Source organism: Nilaparvata lugens, chromosome 5 (assembly GCF_014356525.2).
Source record: "Nilaparvata lugens isolate BPH chromosome 5, ASM1435652v1, whole genome shotgun sequence".
In the NCBI taxonomy this organism is placed as follows: Eukaryota; Metazoa; Arthropoda; class Insecta; order Hemiptera; family Delphacidae; genus Nilaparvata; species Nilaparvata lugens.
The window spans coordinates 67440773-67466005 of record NC_052508.1 but is presented as its reverse complement, the minus strand read 5'-3'; the positions used below and the strand labels follow the sequence as shown (position 1 = coordinate 67466005).

Below are 25233 nucleotides of genomic sequence, written 5' to 3'. Positions count from 1 at the left end.
ATTATATATAACTCTATTTCGAATAGATATTCCCACTTCATTCCACATTGTGCTTTTCTGTGTTGAAGTTTTTGTTGTCCTTTTTCAGATAATAATTTCAATACACTTTTTTTATGTATTTGAACACAACATGCAGTCAATTTATTAAGTAAATAATTGAAAACTTTTACTTGTTGAAAATGATCGCTAGACGGTCGAAAGTGCTTCAATCAGTAAGTAAAAGTTTTCAATTATTTACTTAATAAATTGACTGCATGTCGTGTTCAAATACATAAAAAAGTGTGTTAATACAAAGCAGCTCGGAATGAATCAAGAAACCATCACCTTTAATAATTTCAATGTAATTTCAATAATTTCAACACTCCCCACTTGTATCGCATGGATACAATACTAGAAATAAATGAGACTATGCTTCACTGTATCACAGAACAGCTCTTTTTGAGAAAAAACCAACATATTGGCCTTAAATTTATTAGAAAGCTTCCTACTCACTTGAAAAATTGTGAAGATGTCGATGTTTTTGAGAAGGAGTTGAAAAGTTTTTTGATGCTTGGAGTATTCTATACCACAGAAGAAATTTTGTGTAAAGAGGGTTCCTTTGTGTGATTTTTTTTTCTTTTTTTTGTAACTTAATACTATGTTATAAATTTTTGACAATTCCTATACTCTGATTAGAGTCTCTGGGAAGCTTTGAAAACAAACAAACTTGAAGCTTAGAAAACAAACAAACAAACTTGCAAAGAGAACCCCACAATCAAGTAAATCACTGATTTGCACCACAGTCATATTGATGTTACCCCACAATGAATACATCCCAGATATGCATGTTAACCTCAATGAAGTAAATTCCTTTTTGTGTAGTTGAGAAGTTGATAGTGTGGTAATTAGAAAGACCGCGGTTTCGGTTATTACAACATTGTCAATCTCTGATAAATAATCATTAGGTTTATCAGAGATTGACAATGGTGTAAAACCGAAACCGGTCCTTCTAAGTATCAATAAATCTGTGGTTTTTGTCAATTTCTTAGTCTTTTTCATCCAATATGAATAGTTAACACAATATCAACTTCTCAACTACTTTCTTAGTCTTTTTCATTCAAAGTAAATTCCTGATATGATTTACCCTCAGAATTATGTAACCTCACAATATACAGGGATATACTTCATAATTTGCAGTACCGTCATCAAAATGTAATCCCACAATGAAGTAAATTCCTGATATGAAGAACCCTCATAATTATGTTATCCTGCAATGGATTATATTATCCCTGATATGCAGTACCATCATATGTTACCAAACAATAAAGTACCCCTGATATTGTATTTTTTCTTTAGGGCTAGCTACTTTTATAAATAAAAAAATAAATCTGGCTACCCTTTTTAAACTAGTAGTTCTGTGAACAGTAGACCTCGCGCTCAGTAAGTTACATTAACATGTTGTTATGTTTTCTCAAAAATTGATAAATCATTTATAAATTTGAAATGTCTAGAAAAAATCCTGAATAAATATAGAGCTTTCTGTCCTATCGTACCGTGACGTGTCGTCCCGGAATGTGAGTGTGAGCGCTGTTATCAGGTCTGGCTGCAACTGTCTTCAACGTTGATGGAAAGATACAATTTTCAAGATGTTCGATGTTTTTGAACGGGTAGTATTATAGTCAACTGTCTACTAACGTAGATGGAAAGATAAATTTTCAAGATGTTCGATGTTTTTGAACGGGTAGAATTATAGTCCACTAGACAGCTGATTTATGATGAATGATTCTATAGTCTAATTTTTACGGTAATATTGGCGTATGAAGGAGGCTCCTTTTTCCTTTAATATTATCCTTGAGATGCAAAATTTCCAAAAACCTTATATATACGTCGACGCGCAATTTAAAAAGGAACATACCTGTCAAATTTTATGAAAATCTATTACCGCGTTTCGCCGTAAATGCGCAACATAAAAACATTTAAACATTAAGAGAAATGCCAAACCGTCGACTTGAATCTTAGACCTCACTTCGCTCGGTCAATTATTTAATAATTATTATTTGAATTGATAATGGCGTTAGTAGCCGAAACATGTCGTGACAGAATTATTAATAAAGGGTACCACTCACATTCATATTTTTATTTTTGATTGAATCTCAAGCCACTAATTATAGCCGACTGATTACTCGTTGCCATCGCTCAAACTACTTAGTTTTGCTGGTAACGCCAATGATAATTTTATAATCGATTTTTTAATGGAAAATATTTTAATTTTAAGTTTTTGCAATGTATTGTATATGAAAATTTTTATATTTTTCACATTTGTAAGTTTGTTTAATGATTTTGGCAATAAATATTTCTTTCTTTCTTTCCCCTGATATACCTGTTATACGGTACCATCTATATGTGCGAAGTTTCTACGGTGATTCGAGCAATTCCATTCGAAAAACTAGCAAACAAGAGCTCTTGGAAAAAAGCTGATTTCGAATGAGGTTTCATTACACGTATCGAGTAGTGGGTTACAAGCTGGGATAAAATCAACCGTCGATATGAACACAAATTGGATGAATACATCTCCTACTCGTGTTATTAGGTGAGCTGATTATTATCGGGCCGCTATAAAAAATAATCGGCTTATTTCCGAAATTTGAATGTATATCTTCCCCGAGAATTCAAAAGCAATACCAGGTATTTTAATTTCAGATGATATCTAGTGTGTGAGAGTGGAGCGAGGCTTCGTTCATTAGTAAAAACTATATTTACCGTAACGGGCAAACTGGTTTTTGTGTCGAGAAACACTGAGAGTCCCAGAGCCGCGCTTCAAAAGAAGCTATAAACGCACGCCTGTGAAAAAACCGGACAGGGAATGTATCATTCGATTGATATTGACTGTAATTGTAACATCGGAAACATCTCAGCACGCTGTAATTCATCTGCCATCCACAATGAAATCATAAAGGAAACGCCAAAACTCGAGACGACCAAACCCGGCCTCAAAAATAATAATTTTCTGAAGGTATTTCAAAGTCACTAGCAGCAGATATCAGTTAGATTGCTTTTTATAGCTCCATTTTCTTATAATTCTTTCCAATGAGATAGGAATGGCGGAAAAAGCCATCACTGCAATTCAAAGTGTATTGATCTATCTATGGTGAATTCAGAATAGTATAATATTATCCATTTTCATCAATAAAATTCTTCTACTACAAATTGCAATGAATTGAATTGTAGGTTAGGAGAGCTTTCAAGTTCGGGATACACCACACAATAGTAATTTGTGCAACTAGTGCGCAAAGTGACAGTTTGCTGCACCGAAAGAAACGTTTACGCACGAGCCGTAGGCGAGTGCGGAATGATGGTTTCTTGAGTGCAGCAAACGAACTTTGCGCACGTATTTCACATTAAATTTTTCCTATAGTTACCATTGAATATGAAAAGTGGGTAATTATGGGTAAAATTCCCTGAGATCCATCAAATGTTTTTCTGTGATTTTTTATTATTAATAAAAACCTTAATTAATTCAAAATTGAATTATAATGATTAGTATTCAATTGAAAATTTATCTGACTGCTTGAAGGGGGTTTATCTTATGTAAGCATTGAAATGACTATAATCAATTCACATAATGGCAAGGCAACACTGTTCTCCACTGCCATTATAACGTGGGCCTCACTATGAGTATTACCAACTTAATTTTGATTTTGCTGCACTGGTGCTCCATATAACCTACTAACTATTTTGCATTGTCATGCTGCAAATCTGGAGTACGCAAAGTACTCACTTTGCGCACTAGTGCGGAAAATTGATTCTTTGCGGCCTGCAATCAGTGCACAAATAGTCACTTTTCAAGGTATCTGTAGGAAAAGAATATTTTTATTTTCATTTCTAAATTATAACTTTAGAATATTTGAAACGTAAATATATAACTGTATGTATAAATTAGAAAATTGGAAGTTAGAAATTAGAACTGGCTTCAGCCAGAGGTAGTATTCTAGAAGATGTGTGATTCTGAATTATTGGAATAGAATGAAGTTCATTGAATTCCTTCAAATTTGGAAAATCATCAAAGAAGCTGCCGTTTGAAACACCGTACGTAAATAACAGACTCACTAACGAGTGATTCATAAAATCGCCAGCATATTTAATTTTTTGAAGCATTTTCATAATACAGTATAATCAGTCAATCATTATTATATCATGGACTAGTGAATGGAATATGAAGAGTATCATTCTAATATTGTTAAAACAGTTTCATGGTATGTAAATGCCAGCGCACACAGCAGCACACGGACGTATGCAGACAGACGGGAGAACAATCCCCTCCAGGTTATCGAATGTTGCAACGCATACAGACCTCTCTGTCTGGCTGCAAAAGTTAAATTTTTCTTCCGTCTGTCTGTTGCTGTGCTCGTTGTTCTCAAGCTGACTTTCATTCATCTCGTATACGATGTTCATCAATTTCCAAATGCTATTTCCTTGTAACTGATTGATCTCAGTTCACAACACCCATCATGATATAATTAAAATTCTCGTACAGCAGTTAAAACGAAGCCGTAGAAACGCAAACAAAGTTGAGAGAGTTTGTTGGGACGTTATCTCGTCATCTTCTCTTCTTCAGGACACGCGTTTAACATTTGAACGACGTAGAAAGTGCCTCACAAGGCCTCGCGAACTCTGCGGGGAAAAATTTCGAAATCGCTGCCCGTACTAAATACCGAACTTTATTTCATTTATACTGGAGAGACAAGGAGGGACGAAATCATTAATAAAGGGTACCACTCAGATTTTTTTTTATTTTTTCCCCTGATATACATACCTCTATACGGTACCATCTAAAGGTGCGTACAAATATACGCGCCGTGAACATGAGCAATTCACTTTTAATCAGCTGACTATATCTGTATTTTTACAGAAACGGTAAGATACAGACATAAAAAGCTTGGCATCAGCTGATTAAAAATGAATTGCTCATGTACGTGGAGCATATATCTGTACGCACCTTTATATGTGCAAAGTCCTACGGTGATTCGAGCAATTCCATTCGAAAAACTAGCAAACAAGAGCTCTTGGTAAAAAACTGATTTCGAATGAGGTTTCATTACACGTATCGAGTAGTGGGTTACAAGCTGGGATAAAATCAACCGTCGATATGAACAACAAATTGGATGAAATACATCTCCTACTCGTGTTATTAGGTGAGCTGATTATTATCGGGCCGCTATAAAAAATAATCGGCTTATTTCCGAAATTTGAATGTATATCTTCTCCGAGAATTCAAAAGCAATACCAGGTATTTAATTTCAGATGATATCTAGTGTGTGAGAGTGGAGCGATGCTTCGTTCATTAGTAAAAACTATATTTACCGTAACGGGAAACTGGTTTCTGTGTCCAGAAACACTGAGAGTCCCAGAGCCGCGCTTCAAAAGAAGCTATAAACGCACGCCTGTGAAAAAACCGGACAGGGAATGTATCATTCGATTGATATTGACTGTAATTGTAACATCGGGAACATCTCAGCACGCTGTAATTCATCTGCCATCCACAATGAAATCATAAAGGAAACGCCAAAACTCGAGACGACCAAGCCCCGGCCTCAAAAATAATAATTTTCTGAAGGTATTTCAAAGTCACTAGCAGCCGATATCAGTAGGATTGCTTTTTATAGCCACATTTTCTTATAATTCTTTCCAATGAGATAGGAATGGCGGAAAAAGCCATCACTGCAATTCAAAGTGTATTGATCTATCTATGGTGAATTCAGAATAGTATAATATTATCCATTTTCATCAAATAAAATTCTTCTACTACAAATTGCAATGAATTGAATTGTAATACCAAGTTAAAAAGGTTGGGAGAGCTTTCAAGTTCGGGATACACCACACAAAGAATATTTTTATTTTCATTTCTAAATTATAACTTTAGAATATTTGAAACGTAAATATATAACTGTACTAGCCGTCAGGCTCGCTTCGCTCGCCATATCCGTCTAGCCAGGGGGCTCCGCCCCTTGGAACCCGACTGGATCTTCCAAGAATAAGATCAGCAGGCTCGCTTCGCTCGCCTGCATTTTTCATTTGAGCATTTTCATCATATGTTAGGACGATCCAGTCGGGGGTCCAGACTAAACGTCTGGCTAAACGGATATGGCGAGCGAAGCGAGCCTGACGGCTAGTAATATAATATTCCCAGGAATAGCTCTGTTTGAAGTAGCAGTGCCCAATCAATTTTCCGCGATAAATGCATTTCAATCTTCAACTTGGTGCCAACCTAACAAAGTCAACTCAACTTAATGCCAACCTGACAAAATTATTTAGTTACCAGTCAACAACTGTTTCGAACAGGTACTCTCTCTAGATTATAGTTCTATATTAACATATGATTATGGCCATTTTCAATTATAATTAAGAGAATAAGAAGAATATACATGCTAAAAGACGAACTTTAAACCCTTAAAAACCACCCTTAGAGTTAAAATATTGCCAAAAGTGCGCCTCTAAAGGGCCAACTGAACATACCTACCAAATTTGAGCGTTTTTGGCCCGGTAGATTTTTAGTTCTGCGAGTGAGTGAGTGAGTCAGTCAGTGAGTGAGTGCCATTTCGCTTTTATATATTTATATAGATGTATAAATTAGAAAATTGGAAGTTAGAAATTAGAACTGGCTTCAGCCAGAGGTAGTTTTCTAGAAGATGTGTGATTCTGAATTATTGAAATAGAAGTAAGTTCCTTGAATTCCTTCAAATTTGGAAAATCATCAAAGAAGCTGCCGTTTGAAACACCGTATAGACTCACTAACGAGTGATTCATGAAATCGCCAGCATATTTAATGTTTTGAAGCATTTTCATAATACAGTATTATACTGTATAATAATCAGTCAATCATTATCATGTCATGGAATATGAAGAGTATCATTCTAATATTGTTAAAACAGTTTCATGGTATGTAAATGCCAGCGCACACAGCAGCACACGGACGTATGCAGATATACGGGATGACAATCCCTCCCAGGTTATCGAATGTTGCAACCCATACAAACCTCTCTGTCTGGCTGCAAAAGTTTAATTTTTCTTCCCTCTGTCTGTTGCTGTGCTCGTTGTTCTCAAGCTGACTTTCATTCATCTCGTATACGATGTTCATCAATTTCCAAATGCTATTTCCTTGTAACTGATTGATCTCAGTTCACAACACCCATCATGATATAATTAAAATTCTCGTACAGCAGTTAAAACGAAGCCGTAGAAACGCAAACAAAGTTGAGAGAGTTTGTTGGGACGGTTATCTCGTCATCTTCTTCTCCAGGACACGCGTTTAACATTTGAACGACGTAGAAAGTGCCTCACAAGGCCTCGCGATCTCTGCGGGGAAAAATTTCGAAATCGCTGCCCGTACTAAATACCGAACTTTATTTCATTTATAGAGACAAGGAGGGTCGAGTGTGTTCACTTCAACGCTGGACACGGCCTTCTAGATTCACAAAAAACTGTCAGCAATGCCTTCCATTCAACCAATGTAGACACAGTGTATGTGACCTTTCTAAGTACCTCCATGTGCCCACAGGCTGAGTGAACCTTTCTCTTGTATCACTTTAACCCGGGCATCATCACTCGGACAGGAAAACTAAACAATGCCAATTCAGGTTATCATTGCTGTGATAACCTCGTCGAAAATTATTCAGGTAAGTTCGTCCATTGCAACTGAATTATTTATACTATAACTATAAGGATATTGGGGATATTGGAAGGATATTATAGGATATTGAAAGAAAGAAAAGTTGCGAGCTCCAAGTTTTTGAAAAGAACAAATAGCTGTATCCGTTCTCCAAAATTTATTAACATGCTATGACCACCAAGAATCATAATTATTATAAATGCGAATTTCTCTTTCAATTCGACACGTATATAAAGCTGATGTTATTAGTATGATAAGTATAATACCGTAGAGAAATGATAGCATAAGTGCTTGAAAACAGCCCTGAATCATATGTCTAAATCTTTAAACAGTTTTGAAGCAGTTGGACAAAAGGTGTATAATAAGTTACCGCTACACCTCCAACAAACACCCCTAAAACTGTTCAAATTAAAGGTGCACGATTGGCTGGCAAGAAATCCTTTTTATAAATTAAGTGAATTTTACGAGAGCAGAATCAGCATACCTTAATTCTTATTGTTAGCACGTATGAACTAGCTGCTTAATTTTGTAATATTGTCTTTGTTATTTGTAATATTTGGAAATGTAATCTAAATAGCAATGTAATAGTAACAATGTGTCTCTTAATGTGTGACTGTCTATTTCATGTTCTATTTGTGTGACTTTGTCTTGTGCTTTTTTGGCTGGCTGACAATAAAATTGTATTTATTTATACTATACTCATGAATGGACACACAGCAATAATATGGCTCTTATAGTTTGCTCCCGACCACATTCAGCATTTCAGTAGCCCTACAAATTATAAAAGTGAGTAAAGCCTGGTTTCATTAGTAGAGTTGGTGGTAGAGTTCCCTGGGCAAGTACAAACTATCTTGATAATGCCAATTATTGACATATTATATATGCTAACAACAGCTATTCTCAATTATAGTGAAAACAGTAACTTGACCAAGTAAGTAGAGTAGAGTTAGCTCGGTAGAGTTAGTATACCAGTTACTCGACTACTAGTGAAAACCAGGCTTAATTGTGAAAATTTATTTCATTTCACGTACTGCTACTACCTATTCATACGATGTCTTATACTATTCTCCTAAATTATCTACGAATCTAGAATACCTATCCGAAAACTAGGCTAGAACCATGGCAAGGTGTGAAGCCAGGCCTATTCTTAACCAGCTGATGTGTATCTTCACATTCTGGTCGTTTCTTTTTCCCTCAGTGAAAGCTGGAGTTACGAGAGGCAGGTCAGAGTCAGAGATAGGATTGGCAAGCTTATCAGTGGCTGTGATCTTTAAAATAGTGCCTCTCTCGGACACTTGTGCTGCTGCTTGGCTTGGCTTGACTTGACTTGCCTTCCTCCAAACATTGCATAAGCTGAGGAGCTGCTTAGCCAACTAACATGTTTATCGTCTGCAACCAGTGCTTACTTCTATCCTGCTCATTTTCGTTGACATTCCCATCTATTTATTTCCCTATTCTTGTCAAAGGCTGTCAACAATACAATATAAACTGTCGTCACATACAAGTCATCGAAAAACAGGTGTTACTATGTTTCATATCATAGGATGAAGAAGCAACCCAATATGAATGTGTTACCATAAAGAAACAATAGCATTAGTTTACTCTATTGTTACATACCATATAAACTGTCATTACATAGAAGATAACCAATAACAGCTGTTATTATATTTCATATCGCAAGATGAGGAAGCTTACCAATGAAAGTGAGGTTCATTTTCTAAGCCAGTGGAAAAGATAGGACAACAGTGCTGCCCAAGGCCAGATTCACCTTTTTGGTACTTGTAGGCCCAATCGTTTTTGCAGCCCCTCAGTCTAATTGAAATTACTCATAAACGTTCCTTGAACAATAAATTACTATATATTAGGTTACAGTATATTCTTTAATGATTCATACAATAAGTACATCATTAAAATGGAAGGGAGAGTGAAAAATAAGGTAACCTTGTGCTATTCCTCTTCCAAATTTAGATAAGGTTACACATAGTCCCAAATAGGTTGTCTTATAGTTGTTCACTTCATTTTCAGTCCTTCATTATTTTCACAAAGAACATAATATTATGTTCATAGTTTATTGCTTTACACAATGCTTCAACAACTATATTATTTTCCCCCGTGGTTCAGATCAAATTGTTTATTTTACACTTGATTTTCATGATCACTTTTTCAAGTGATTTTCAAATCACTTCAACTACATTTACTAGTCTCACAAAAATATTTTACACTTCATTGTCAATGTCTCAGCCATACCTCACAAAGTGACTGTTCTAACAAACATGATGATTTAATGCTTCAACATATAAACTGTTTAGAGAGAACATATTATCAAACCACATTCACCATACGCACAAATTCAGTCTTGTCACTTTCAGTTGGTTAGAACTGCTAACTCACTCTCACAAAATGGAGAATATGACGTTGGTGTTCTGTCATCGACCAATAGGATTGAGGGGCGTGTGCTAGAACGAAGCTAGTCGCTTGTGATTGGTGGAACAGTTGTTGAACATAGTTGGACGTAGTACTGTATTTGTCCAGTAGATGGAAGTTGGTTCGATGAACTCTGTATTCTTTACAAAATAGTGGCCTAATTGCTTTGTTTTAGCTTATCAAATTACTATACTGTACTTATTATTTCTAGTAGCTTATATTGAGAGTTCAATTGATCAAATTTGATACTTTGGAACCGTAATTTTTGATCTGCTTTCGAATCTGGAATATTATCTTAACTTTAACAAAAATTTAATGGAGGGAACATCACTGTGGGCAAAGAAGGTTTACTGTTTTTGTCTCAACAAACTCCTCAGTTAAACCATAAATTAAATAAAGAATTACTAACTCCTCTTTGATTAAACTAACTCAGTTTTATAGAATCAAAGCAAAGTTAGGAGTAAATAAATAACTGAATAAGGAGCAAGTGTTCAGAATAATTATAGATTGTATGATTTTTCAACCAGATGACACATTATTTGTCACATTATTGAAAATGATTTTCTGATCTAAAAATAAATTAAGACTGGAATTCTACAAGAAGTTCATAATTATTCAGAATTATTTTGTCGAAGTGGAACAATCAAGCTTTTTTCCATTTTTTAGATGATACAGCAAAAGGGTATGAGCATGAAATAAACAATATAGATTGTTTATTCTATGATATAGAATAAACTTATAAATAAAAATGGAAATCGAAGTACCCTTTTTAAAATATGTCTATTCACAACATGTTTCGACTATATGATGCCATTATCAAATCAAATCAAATCAGTTTATTTCCACATTTGGTACATTAAAAGAATATATAAAAGTGCATACATTTCATTGTTTTTACAATATTTCAAACAGGTTATTAAAGATTTTTTTTACATATTATACACTATTACCATAATACATATATAGAGTGGAATTCCCCCAAAAAGACTGTTCGTCTGTGGTTGAGGGAGAGTTCTTATAAGTAAGAGTAATATGTATCTCATCAAGACTTGATCTAACTTGATAATGGCATCATAAATAGCCGAAACATGTGAATGGGCATATTTTAAAAAGAGTAATATTTTTATTAATATTTAAGAGTAGCTCTAAAGGGAAAAAAGACAGAATAAACTTGATTTCAATTACTCAACTTTCAAAAATTCAATTTTCTAGATTGCTACTAAACAATCAAGATTGTTTATTCTATGGTATGAGTGATAAATCTTGGAACTTTGGTCACAAATATTGAACCTTTTGGGAAGAAATTTTAAAATTTCGTGAGTCCAAGTGGTAGATCTTTCTAAGCAAGTTGTTTAGGTGAAGATATTGATGTTAATTACCACGAAATTATACTGGTTGAGACAAACGCATTCGACTCTAGCTCAATGAAACGAGAGGAAAAAACGAGAGGAGCGTGGTATTAATGACAGTTATTGAAGGGGAAATGTATCCATGCATACAAAAGGAACTGAGCCATTGTTTGTATTCTAATTAAAATAACTAATGACACTGTTAGTGACAATTAGGAGATTTTGTGATGGGTGTGGCAGACGACATTAACCAGGTACAGACGGATATTTCTCGTCTTGAAGTATCAGCGTTTTACTTTTTTAGTGTCTGATGATTTTTTATTTCCTGTGTGATTTAGGTCTGAACCGTCTGCAAGGGGTGGTCACACTAGACAAATGAAGGAGGGCTGTCACTATAGGAGATGTCATGAGGGCCTGTGCTTACATAATTTGTAGCCAAGACTGTCTGAGGTGTCATATGACATTCCAACATCTTGTCACCACCACCTCTCAATGCATTTCTTTTTATTTTTCATGAAACTCGATATTTTATCAACTTTGACCAATGGGTAACTGTTGACTCGTTTCAAATCATATTTTACTAAGCAAGAAATTATAATTCTCAACAATTGCATAATGAATTCTCATAGCTAAAATTAAATATTTTGTTAATCAATTATCAATTCTACATTGTTAAAAGACGATCTGGCAACAGAACAAGCAAGAAAGAGATAGCGCTTTGTTGAATGATAGACAAGGATATCAATACCATTGCCAATCAAACACTGCCATTATAACGTGGACCTCACAATAGTTAGAAGTTCAAAGAATTACTTGGATAATTGACCGAGCGAAGTGAGGTCTAAGATTCAAGTCGCGGTTTGGCATTTCTCTTAATGTTTATATGTTGCGCATTTACGGCGAAACGCGGTAATGGATTTTCATGAAATTTGACAGGTATGTTCCTTTTTTAATTGCGCGTCGACGTATATACAAAGTTTTTTGAAATTTGGCATTTCAAGGATAATATAAAAGGAAGAAGGAGTCTCCTTCATACGCCAATATTAGAGTAAAATCAGACTATAGAATTATTCATCATAAATCAGCTGACAAGTGCTACACAGATGTGTGGAGAAGCCAGTCTATTACTTTACTTTTCTTGTTCGTCACAATTACTGAACTGCATTAAGGGAGCAACGATCCCGCAGTATATGACACGTCAAAGTTTAATCCAATATCTACCATCCCTCCTATTTCAACACAACAGATCCCACATAACATACATCAATCAAACACTATTCAACAAGGAAGTCTGCTAACCTGTACGGACACAATACAATAAGGAACTCCCTGAGTGTTTTTTTGAACTCCTTCAAGCCATCAATTTCTCTTATGTGACATGGGATTGAATTAAATATTTTCATTCCCTTATAAAACGGGCCACTCTCCAGCAGGCTTAGTCTGTGATGTGGGTAAACAAAACCTCTAAATCGTGTATTATGGGGATGACTCACCTGGTTCTCTTCATACATTCGTCTATTTTTAAAAACGAAGATTGCTAAATCTAATATATAAATAGCAGGAGCCGTCAGCAATCTATTTTCTTTAAAATAAGGTCTGCAAGAGCGCATTGTATTAATCTTATAAATTATCCTAATGGCTTTCTTCTGCAGTATGAATATCCCATTATTCTCTACACTTTTTCCCCAAAAAATAACTCCATATCTCATAACTGACTATTGCTGTATTTCCATAAGGTCTATAGTTTCAATCAGGTACTTGTGGATGAGAATACTGGGTGAGGTCTACTGTTAACAGAACTACTAGTATTTTCAGGTAACATGTGAAGAGCATTTAAATAATATTCAGAGACGGGTATGGTAAGAGGCTTACAATTAACAGCATTTATACCACAAACCAGCATAAAGCAGCATTACTAATTACGTTAGTCAGGCTGTTCTCTTTAAAAGTAAGAAAGCTGCAGCCATTCAATGGCAATTTGTTCATTTGTTTCAGTCAATATGGGAAGAGACAAGTTGGAAATTGACGCCGACAGACTGTGACCAATCTGCCTTGAATGGACTAAATGATAGCTGGTTCTCGAAGAAGATAAGGAAAAAAGCACACAACACACAGGCTGGCCCCTTATTCAGATCAGTAAGTGTTAGCACGTCTCAAGTTCAGATGAATCTCTTCTTCACCAACAATTTAGATCTTTTTTACCTCCATTCTGTTGGTAGGTGTTTCCTACTCCTTTGAACCCTACTGTGTAAGGTGGGGAGATTTATATCCAAAATAGGATATAGGATTAAGTTTGTGGAGTGAATATGTTGTGGGACTTCTCCATAATTGAAGAGACATGAGATATTGTCATATCTATAGGATATAGATAGTATAAGATATAAATAGTATAGGATATAGATAAATTGTCAAATCTAAAGGATATAGGATATCTACCCTGACTTACCTAATATCAGCTACCCTATAAGTAGAATAATATCTTCTTCATCTTTGTTTTGTTGGTAGGTATTTCCTAATCTTTTGTACCCTACTGTAATGTAGGATATTCATATCCTATATAGAATATCCACCCTACCCTATAACTAATCTATACAGGATATACATCTTATATAAGAATGAAGATCTTTCCCCAACTCAGAAATAATTATAATTGATCCAAATTATAATTGAAGTCGTTACCATATGCAAGGTAGGGATATCTATACCCTATCTCTATATGAAAATGAATGTCTGTTTCTGTGTTTGTTTGTTTGTTTGTTCCCTATAGACTTAAAAACTACTTGACAGAACGGCATGAAACTTTGGGGATATGTTGTGTGAATATTGGGGAATATATCTTATATCACCGATTCAACAGAGAAAATAAGTTTCTTCATGTATTAAAAAGTTTATAAAGTGATAGAATTGCAATTGATATTATTGAAAGTCGCCGTTACTCAAGGTTGGTTTTGAAACAGCTATAACTAATATTTAAATTTAATTTAATTTCCTGGACCATCCATTGACAATCAATAACTATGAAAACATTTATCTTTGAAACACTGATTCAACCTACCTATTTTTTTAACTCAACACTTTACTGATAGATATTACTACCTATCCGCATCGTTTTGGTATGCGCACTCCAATTGAAAACAATGCATCAAATCTAATCGTTCGATCCGTCCCATGCGTGCCGTCCGTCCGATGACGATCTGTGTGCGCCAACCTTTAGTAGGAAGATCAGGCATCTTTTCTGATTGACAGACTGATTTTCTGATTCAAATTATAATTGAAGTAATAGAATCATAATGAAGACAGTTATTATCTGATCTAGTTACTATAGATCTAGGGAAGATCTATTTCCTCTACTCTACTACGGATGTCTACTCTAGCCTATCCTATTTCTACTCAATATGGAATATTATACATCCTATATAAGTATGAAGATCTTTCACCCAACTCAACGGCAATTATGATTCAAATTATATTTAAAGTGATAAAATCATGATGAAGACTGTAAAGGGGCATGAATTCTGTTATTAAAAAGTGGAATAGAATGTATTGTATCACAAGACCACTACGTAATCAAGCTTAGCCCAGTAGTATGTGACATATCAAAACAAGTAACAATATTACTAGTCATGTACTTGTTCAAATGCTGAATGATAATTCAAGGCTATTCAATTATTAGGTTCGTGTATCACAGCTTAAAAAGACAGCCATCCTAGTTCCGGTAGAAGAAATGATTGCAGCCAGTTTAATCCAACTAATCTTGAATCCGGCCTCAAATCAGAAGTATTAACAACGAACGCAATACTTGGTACGGTTAAGAATGTTTACGATATCTGTTGTGAGCGACCGAGCATTTTCCTACGCTCCATTTCGTGAGATGAAATAATAGATGGTCGTCTTTTTAATTTAGTTCTTACAGTACTTTATTGCATTTGGACCCAGTAATCGGTTCCTAATCTGAAAGCCGAATCTCACTCTCCAGATTAGATTAGGTTTTAGATTTGTGAATAGGGATGCTGGCCGCTACTCAATACTCAACAAATAATAAGCAATGCATCGACATCCCGCTTATCTGGACCACAAAATGGACGATCACACTGTTATGTGCTCCGGGCTCCCAGCCAATGACCATTGAATTATGTCGACCAGTACCCTCAGCAATCTTCAATAGACCCAACACTAACATCGTTATTTATTATCATCAGTATCTTCCAACAGTCCTGTTGAATTCTAATGCCATCTTAAAGTACAATACACTTACTTCACTGAAAATTGGGGGAGATGAGTTGAAAACTTAATCCACGAATTTGATATGATAGGGAACCACTTATAATTTATAACTTATAAACTATATAATTTGGTTTTTTAATCATTCCAAATTCAAAAATTTTAGCTCATATATATTTTTGGACAGAACTTTGAACTTTAACGTTCCTCAGTAAGAACATAACCTATTATTTCGGACATTTTATTATTTATCAACATTTGGGAACAGAATAAAACTATAGCTATGCCTGTTGTTCTATCCCGATCATATTCATATGATTTGTAATCGTATCAAAAAATAAATAAATAATAAAAACAACAAGGAATCTTAATCCTGTATTTCAGCCAATGAGTCTATTGTGATTGAAATTCAATGAAACGGAATACAATTTATCAAGTAGGCCTACTCCTTTCTATTCTATTGAATCATTTAATTAACCATTACCATTATACTTCATTTATTGTATAAAATACTATAATCATAATACAATATTATGACATTGGAGGAAAAACTAGGCTGAGCCTGTACTATTTCTCTCCAAAAATTTTGATAAAATGTTGATGTTGTCCAAAAGATAAGGCTATGTAATCACACACTGCTTCGTTACTTGATTTTCGGTCCAGGAATGATGATTTAGAATTTTGAAGGTTGATTTTATACTCTGAATGAATCACAGAATGTATCACAATAAATTAAAAACTTTAGAAATATTGCACTTATTTAAAAAAATTTTTAATACAAAATCAAAAACCTACTCACTATTGGTTATTCACAGCTAAAAACTAATAAAATATATTGTTGTTGCTATTGATTGAATAAACTCCTTTTTTTATTAACCGCTTCATAATTGAAAGTACTTGATAACTTTCAACAGTGTTTCAATGAATTTAGAAGCTCTATAGGAAAAAGTGAGTATTTGGAATTATAGTGAGGTCTACGTTATAATGGCAGTGTCTGCTCAGGAATGGTATTGCTATCCTTGTCTATCATTCAACAAAGCGGATAGCGCTATCTCTCTCTCGCTTTGCTCTATTGCCAGATCAGCTTTTAACAATGTAGAATTAATAATTAATTGACAAAATATTTCATCTTAATTATGAAAATTCATTATTAAATTACTGAAAAATATAATTTCTTGCTTAATAGAATATAATTTCTTGCTTAATAAAATATAATTGATTATTTTTAACGAGAATTAACAGTTAAGTTCAATAAACCTGTATCAGCTACCTTCCATAGAAGGCATTGACATGAAGAGGATCGTAACATTGTTCTCCTATCTTTCTTCACTGCCATTATAACGTGGACCTCACTGTAGTTGATTTGTCTATTTGTGAAGAGTTATTGTCTTTTGACACTAGGACATTTCCTTTCATCTACACCATGATTGATTTTTACAAAAATCCATAATTTTATAAAAAAAAACATGGTCTGTTCAGAGACTTAATGTGTAGGCCTATTATTGTTGTTGTTTGCATGTATTCTTTTTTCAATCTGTATCAAACTTGTATGTGTGTGTGTGAGAATAAATTGAATTGTAAAGTCTAGGCACCTTGGTTTGACTGGAATTAAGAACAATATAGTAGTTAATCTAATAACCATGGATACAACAAATAACTGTATTTTTACGTCTTGAATTTAATTCAATATTCGCATTTTGAATACACTCTTCAAAGTTCAGGTAGCCAAGAAGAGGTTGGAAGCAGTTTTTTGTTGTAATGTGAGTTTTGTAGGGTGCAAACAGTAACAACATATACACAGACCTACATTACTGTACAGTACAGTATAAATCTGGATTTCCACACATCAGTGATAGTGAAAGCATAGAGAAAAGAATACTTTAATATTCTTCATATTAACAGTATTATTTCAATAGTATATTAGGGCTTATTTTAATAGTAATGTCCAGTCTAAATTTGTGAGAGGAATAGCACAAGGTTGCCTTATTTTTTCTCCCCCCATCATTTTGATTGTGTACTTATTGTATGAATTAATAAAGAATCACTGACCTGTACAGTGAGATTATTATCCCCCTAAGTTCAAATGAGATTGTGCTAGGCTTTGCTGAGTGATAACAGTCCAATCAGACCTCATTAAAATCTTATATTTCTTTCACTGTCACTCGAGTATGAGAATCTTTATTATATTGAAGCTTCTAGCTTAAAACTACTATATTCCGATATTAGAATAGTCATGAAGAGCTAATCTAGACGAGCATTGCTGGAAGAATAGCTACTACCGTCCGATAATAGAATAGATTACGATCCATGTGAACAACTAGAGATTTATTAGTTATGAGAAGGAGAGGGCAACTCGAACAAGGACAGGGGATGTTGCTTCCTCTCAAGACACTTTTTGTTAGGTAGTTATTGTAAGAGCGGTAGCAGTGAATCTATCCCAGCAGAATATAAAGCCTTCAAAGCATAAATCAGTTGGAAGGAGGGAACAAAACGGAGGAAAGAACAAATCGAATGAGAGAGAAAGATGTGAGGAGGAGGAACGGTACTTGAAAAGGCAGCAGCAAGCCAGTATCCTATTAACGAGTGAGTCAATCTAAATAAAATATTTTTATTATCAAGCGTCAGTAATAATATTAATCCGAGATGAAAACACGAAAGGCAAAAATGTGATTTGTGGGGAGAAAAGGTGATCAGGAGGAGGAGGAAGAATGTGAGGTGGCTGTAATGAAATGAATGAGTGAGGAGGTGGGGTGGGGGATATGGGGAAGATGATGTAAAAGGTTCGGCTTGATCAATATTACTAGATAGTCCGCTGCAGTTAATTGGTTAAGCAGTGGATGATGCTACTACCTAGGCAGAGAGACTGGTCCGCCGGTCGAATCACCCATCAAAATAATATTTAACAAAAAAACAACCTCCTCACCCGATAAGTTCATCCTCTCATGATTGGTTTCACTCATTTTTTGTAATTATCAAACCCTAATTTCACGCTAGGCTAATTTTTGCATTACTGTTATCTTAGGAATGTTTTATAGTTCCCCACTGCAATAAAAGTATTCAATATATGTTGGTGCAAGGGTTGTACTAAATAAACAAATCGGTGGCTCGAATCTGAGGTAGTACAACAATAGCTATCGCAACTGTCAAGCGATCCTTGTTTTTCCTACTGCAGGATAATAATTGAGCTTCAACTTAGCAGAAATATTGAGGCGTATCTTACTATCTCTATCTTCTGTGGCCCAACTATTGTAATTACAAAGCTGAAGATTATGGACTGTGATTGTACTTGCGAGTTTATGGGTACTCGCAAAGTAATTACAATCTTGCCATACAACATGATACAGTATCATCTCAACTTGATACACACAACCATAAATTGATATAAAACTTTCAAACTTTGAATGAATTCTACAAACCGTGGGATATCTTCTTATGCTATTCTATGTGGTATCACCATAAATGATTCAGAATCACCACAAAATGATACACTATCAATACAACATCATACAGTATCATCTCAACTTGATAAACACCTAAATCATGTATCGATAAACACATAAAGTATGTATCGGATAAATGTAGGTCCAGTTCTAGTAGCAATGATAAAAATGAATCCTTATGTGACTTTTCAATTGCATTCCTTCTAGACAGAATCGAAGTTGTTGGAATTGTTACATACAGATCGAATGAAAAAGTCTACATGAAGATATGGTCGCATCTATTGTATGTGTTTAATATTCCCCAGTTTAAACTCACTCTATCGGGTAAAAGTAAATTCGTATGGCTTTTGTTGGTGAGGAGTCCCTTGCGGGAAGGTCCCACCGCCTAAATATCATTTAAGCCGTCAATGGGCCTCACGACTGTCATACTTCAGCCGGGACCGACAGTAACGTGCCCATCCGATAACACGGGAGTGATCTGGTTAAAAAAATGTTGGTTATGATAGGGATTGAACCCGGGATCTCTGTGCTGCTACGCAAGCACTCTATCGACTAGACCACGGATCACTCCACACTATAGGGTGAATATGACATAATAGACAACCGTACGATAATAGCCCGATGGAAGTTGGGAAGCATGAGTCCCCTCTCACCTCCCGCACCCAAAGCCTTTGCCGAATCGTCTGGTGTATTTGTAGTCTAATTGTATAAATAATTATGTTTTCTCATTCATAATCAGCTATGGGAAACAATGTTGATCAAAGTTAAACGTTGTACATCTCAAGGAAATGAACGGTAAGGATTTTAAAACAAAAATAAAAAGTGGATTATTGAATGTCTCCGCATATTATAAGCAACTAATTACTTATACCCCAACACATATAATTTATAGTGGGGTGTATATTTATTCATTGAAGTTATCATTTATTCATTGTTGAAACATCGCTGATTTATGTAGTTACATGACAATACTATATTATCAATATTCTAATGTTCCAATCAATCTTCATTGTAATTAATAAGTTTTCATATTATGTGAAATTTGTTGCATAATTAGCTGTTGTACTGTAATTTATTGTAGATTCGTTTATAGACCGGAATGTATTGTGACTTACTTGAATAAATTTGAATTTGAATTTGAAATTCAACAGCGGAATTTACGGCTCATTACAAGCAACTAAGACTGATTAGACAATTTCGAATGAAGCGTTTAGACTGATTGACGAATCTACTTACCCCTATAAAAGGTGGTCAACAGATGATTTGATAATAACAGTAATAATAATAATAATAACAGAAAACATTTCATTCACATGGGATACTTTTAATACATTGATAAAAACAATATAAAAATCTTGAAGTGCCTTTTATTTTTAAAAACTTTAAAATAGTTCAATTGTTGTTGAACTATTTTGAATTTTTAAAATAATTGTTGTTGTTCAATTGTTGTTGAACTATTTTGATTTTTTTAAAAATAAAGAGTACATAAACAAATAGTTAAATTGTTGTTAACTATTTTAAAGTTTTTTTTTTAAATAAAGGGTACTTCAAGATTTTTATTAATTTAATAATAACACCAATAATAACCCTTATTTGGCAACGTTACACTTAAATTGTTGTTAACTATTTTAAAGTTTTTTTTTTAAAATAAAGGGTACTTCAAGATTTTTATTAATTTAATAATAACACCAATAATAACCCTTATTTGGCAACGTTACACTTATCTGTTCACTATAGGCACGGTGACGTTGTAGAAGCTCTGATCGAAGATTGGTTCGTTGTCGTTGACATCATGGATGGTGACAAGCACCACGGCCGAGGAAGAGAGAGAGGGTGACCCGCTGTCCGTGGCGAGCACGGTGATCCGCGGCACCGGATCGGTCTCGCAGTCAATGTGCGCCCGTGTGCGGATCACCCCCGTTCGCGCGTCGATCTCAAACCACCCAGATGTATCCCGCAGCGAGAAGGTCAACTCAGAGTTGGGACCCTCGTCGCGGTCTGAAGCGGTCACTTGTAGCACGCTTGTACCCGGTTCGGCCACCTCTAACACGTCAGCGTGATACTCTACCTGACTGAACACAGGCGGGTTGTCGTTCACGTCGATGACACGCAGGTGGAACGTCCGTGACGCGTGCAACGGCGGCGTGCCTTGGTCTGTCGCGATCACACTTAACGTATAGTTGGGCGTTTCTTCCCTGTCGATCGGCTGTCGCACTATCACTAAATAAATTATATTATCCTGTGTAGTCAACCCGAAGTGACCTTCACCCCCCTCCAGCGTCACGTTCACGTTGGAGTACTCAGTCTTGGAGTCGGGATCGTCGACCGATATCCTCGCTACAAACTCACCCTGTTTGGCACGTTCTGAAATTTTCGGCGTGGCGTCATCACTCAAAAATATCACATTGATGGTTGGTCGATTGTCGTTGACATCTGTAACCCGGATACTGACAAACGCGGTCGTTTCAAGGGGCTGAGCACCCCTGTCTTTCGCAACCACCACTAGTTCGTGCACTTCTTTAGTCTCAAAGTCGAGCGCCCGGTTGACGGCGACCAGTCCTGTCTTGGCGTCGATCCTGAAGAAGCCTTCCTTGTCGGACTGGCGTCGGTTGATGGAGTACTCGACTTCCCCGTTCTCGTTGGCGTCCGTGTCTGTGGCGAACACTTGCAACACACTGGTACCAACTGTTGTGTTCTCAGGGATCGACGCGAAGTAACGGCTCTGGTTGAAAATAGGTTGGTTGTCGTTGACATCCTGTATCGTGATGTTGACTGTCATTGAGCCTCGCAGAGGCGGGTTGCCTCCATCTAGAGCCTCGATCACCAAGCTATACGCGGATGTTGTCTCCCGGTCGAGGAAGCCGTTGATCTGGAGGTCGAGGTAGAGCACTCCATCACGCTCCCGATGTGACGAGAGACGGAAGGCGTTGTTGAGGTTGCCCGACACAATGTTGTAGCGTTGTGTGTTGTAGACACCGAGGTCCAGATCACGAGCGGGGTGCAGGGTGCGTTTCACGTCACGGGGTGTGTTTTCGGGGAACTCTATGTGCATAAGGGGACTGGGGAAAGTGGGAGCGTTGTCGTTTTCATCCAACACCCGCACGACAACTCTGATATTCTGTCCGCTGTTGGGGATCGCGACCAGGGAGTAGGAAGCTCGCGTCTCGCGATCGAGTGGTACCCGGGTACGGATCTCCCCGGTCGCTTGCTCAATCGCTAGTTCACTATCCACATGACTCCCAGGCACCGGAACTATCAGATACGGAGGTCCACTGTCTCCGCCGCCTCCATCTCCGATGAAGCCGACCCTGGTGCCCACAGGTGCACCCTCGGACACCTCCAGGTCGCGCACCTGTTCTCCCGCCCCCACGCCCACCCACCAGCACACAGCCACCACCCACAGCAGCCGCCCCCACATCTCCTCACCCACTTCGCCTCGCATCGGCTCTCATCGCTTGGCTTCCCGCTTTGCCCGCCAATGCATCACACCCGTCTGTCCCTGTCCTCCCTTCCTGAAACAAACATCAAATAAACATTAAATTCTGACAAACAAAATCAATCACTCATTTCTATGTCATCTACTACTTCAACAAGAAGAACTGCTGCAAATAAAAAATCGTGAAATATTGACAAATATTAGACCTATCAAACGCTCATTTTCACGTTATCTACTACTTCAACAAGAACTGCTACAAATAAAAATAATGAAATTCGACAAACAAAATCAATTGCTCAATCATCAAATAAAAATCATGAAATTCGACAAACAAAATCAATTGCTCAATCATCTACTACAACAAGAAGAACTGCTACAAATAAAAAATTAATCACAATTTTTGACAAACCTAGACAAACAAAATCAAGCGCTCATTTTCATGTTATCCTCTACTTTCATTTTTTCTCGTGTATGTATGTGTATGAGTAAATTATTGTTTGTTTTCTTTTTGACAATAAATTAATTTGAACTTGAACAAGAAAAGCTGCTCCAAATAAAAAATCATAAACTTTAACAAACCTCGACAAACAAAACCAATCGCTCATTCTCATATCATCTACTACTTCATCAAGAAGAACTTCTACAAATAAAAAATCATGAACTACAAAGTACTATACTGTTTACTTATATCATCATGAAGATATCCATTTTCATCTCAGGATTCAAGATTCAAGATTCGTTTTATTAACCATCAGGCTACAATTATAGTACATCTCATTATTATGTTATCAAATACTTCTACAATTGAGTCGTCTATTTGCAAAGCCAGATGCATTTGTTTTAGAAAATTGCATCAAGTCATCATAGATTTCTACATAGTTATAATATAATTAAACGAAAATCCCAATTAAATGCTGTAAATCACCCCGAAGACTTCTGCTACTGCAAATGTTGACAACAGGGTGAACATCCAGCTGCAGTAGCAGAGGTCTTTGGGGTGATTTACATGGGATTTTCGTTTAATAATAATTATACATTAATTAGTATTTAAACAAATGCAATTCCCAATTTATTTCCATCTGTAGAATTCTACATAGGTTGAAGAAGTTGAATCAGCACAGAGATTATGCCCGTTTTCAGGACAAAATTGAGACTGAAGGAATAAAGGACACATAAGATCAAAAGCGCTTTAGAATTATTTTTAAAGTTTACTGAAAAAAATGATGTTGTGATGCATCTCGTTTTGCAAATAGATAACTCGATTATTATAACAAGCAAAAAACAGCAAACATTTATCCAATCATTTTATTAATACTTTAATAATAAATTGACTCTGTTGTATATCCATACTTTTTCACTGTTAAAATTAAACTTGAATTTTGAAAAACCCTTTTGAAGTGAAAATACACTTACTTTTGTAGTGACGATCGTTTCGTGATGATTGATGACCAACAACAGGTCGAAACGATCGTCACTACAAAAGTAAGTGTATTTTCACTTCAAAGGTGTTTTTTAAAATTCAAGTTTAATAAATTGAGTTTATGACTGAATGATGAAACACCAAAATATGAGTGTTTATAATGATGATGAAAGGGGAAATCTGGGCGGGAAATATTTTCTGGAAGGGCCTAAAGTATTATTTTAATTATTAGATTCGTATATAGTCTTGCGTTATACAGTATTATAATCTTTTATATGATGAAACACCAGAATATGAAAGTTTTATAATGATGATGTAAGAGAAAATCTGGGCGGGAAATATTTTCTGGAAGGGCCTAAAGTATTATTTTAATTATTATATTCGTATATAGTCTTGTGTTATATTATAATCTTTTATATCATGAAACACCAGAATATGAGAGTTTATTATAATGATGATGAAAGAGAAAATCTGGGCGGGAAATATTTTCTGGAAGGCGATTAGTATTATTTTAATTATTATATTCGTATATAGTATTGTGTTACATTATAATCTTTTATATCACATATGATTCATATATAGCCTTATATAATACTATTCTATACTATCATGTAATGTATTAAACTGAAACTGAATCTGTATGCACCACATAAACGAATGCAGTTGGCCGATAAAGTATATACATAGCCTATAAAATTCGTGACAACAATGTCATAAGATTAGAATCAGCGTGAAGGAAGACACGGAAATGGCTGCAGTAGTAGTCTAGAAGCATCAGAAGCTACTACTGTCTTATCCAGTGCCCGGTAGTAGGCTAATTAGCTGGTCAGTCATCGCGAGACAATGACGGGGGATATGATATGGAGAGGTTGTGAGAGAGAGAAATGTAGGGAGGGACAGATAGAGTGAGAGTGTGTGTGTGAGAAATGTAGGGAGGGAGCGATAGAGTGAGAGAGTAAGAGTGAGAGGAGATGTGAGAGAAATGTAGGGAGGGATAGAGTGAGAGTGAGTGGGGTGGAGTGAATGGACGCTACGCTTTTAAACAATTGTATTTTAGGAAGATGTTGTAATAATAATGCAAGTGAACGTTGGACCGAGCACTTTAATCCAAGGTCCAAGCTACCGTAATAGGACTAGGGGTAGCCTCAGGGGAACTGGTCAGCAATGTAGATGAAGAATGGAGATGGATCGAGTTGTGTGTTAGTGTGTGTGTGTGTGAGCGCTTGAGGAACAAGGAAGGAAGTAGAAGACTGCGACGCCGGATTGATAGGTTTAGTAAAAGAGAGAAGTATGGAGAG

General features: G+C 35.8%; 1 protein-coding gene across 1 annotated transcript in view; it reads right to left on the bottom strand.

The window, feature by feature from the left end:
- The window catches only part of LOC111047863 (protein dachsous-like), a gene marked incomplete in the record, with an annotated part of 507664 nt that overhangs the window by 425497 nt on the left and 56934 nt on the right, over positions 1-25233 (bottom strand). Inside the window, 1 exon segment of the mRNA XM_039429132.1 lies at positions 20815-22591. Within this exon segment, the coding sequence (XP_039285066.1) occupies positions 20815-22521 (1707 nt within the window).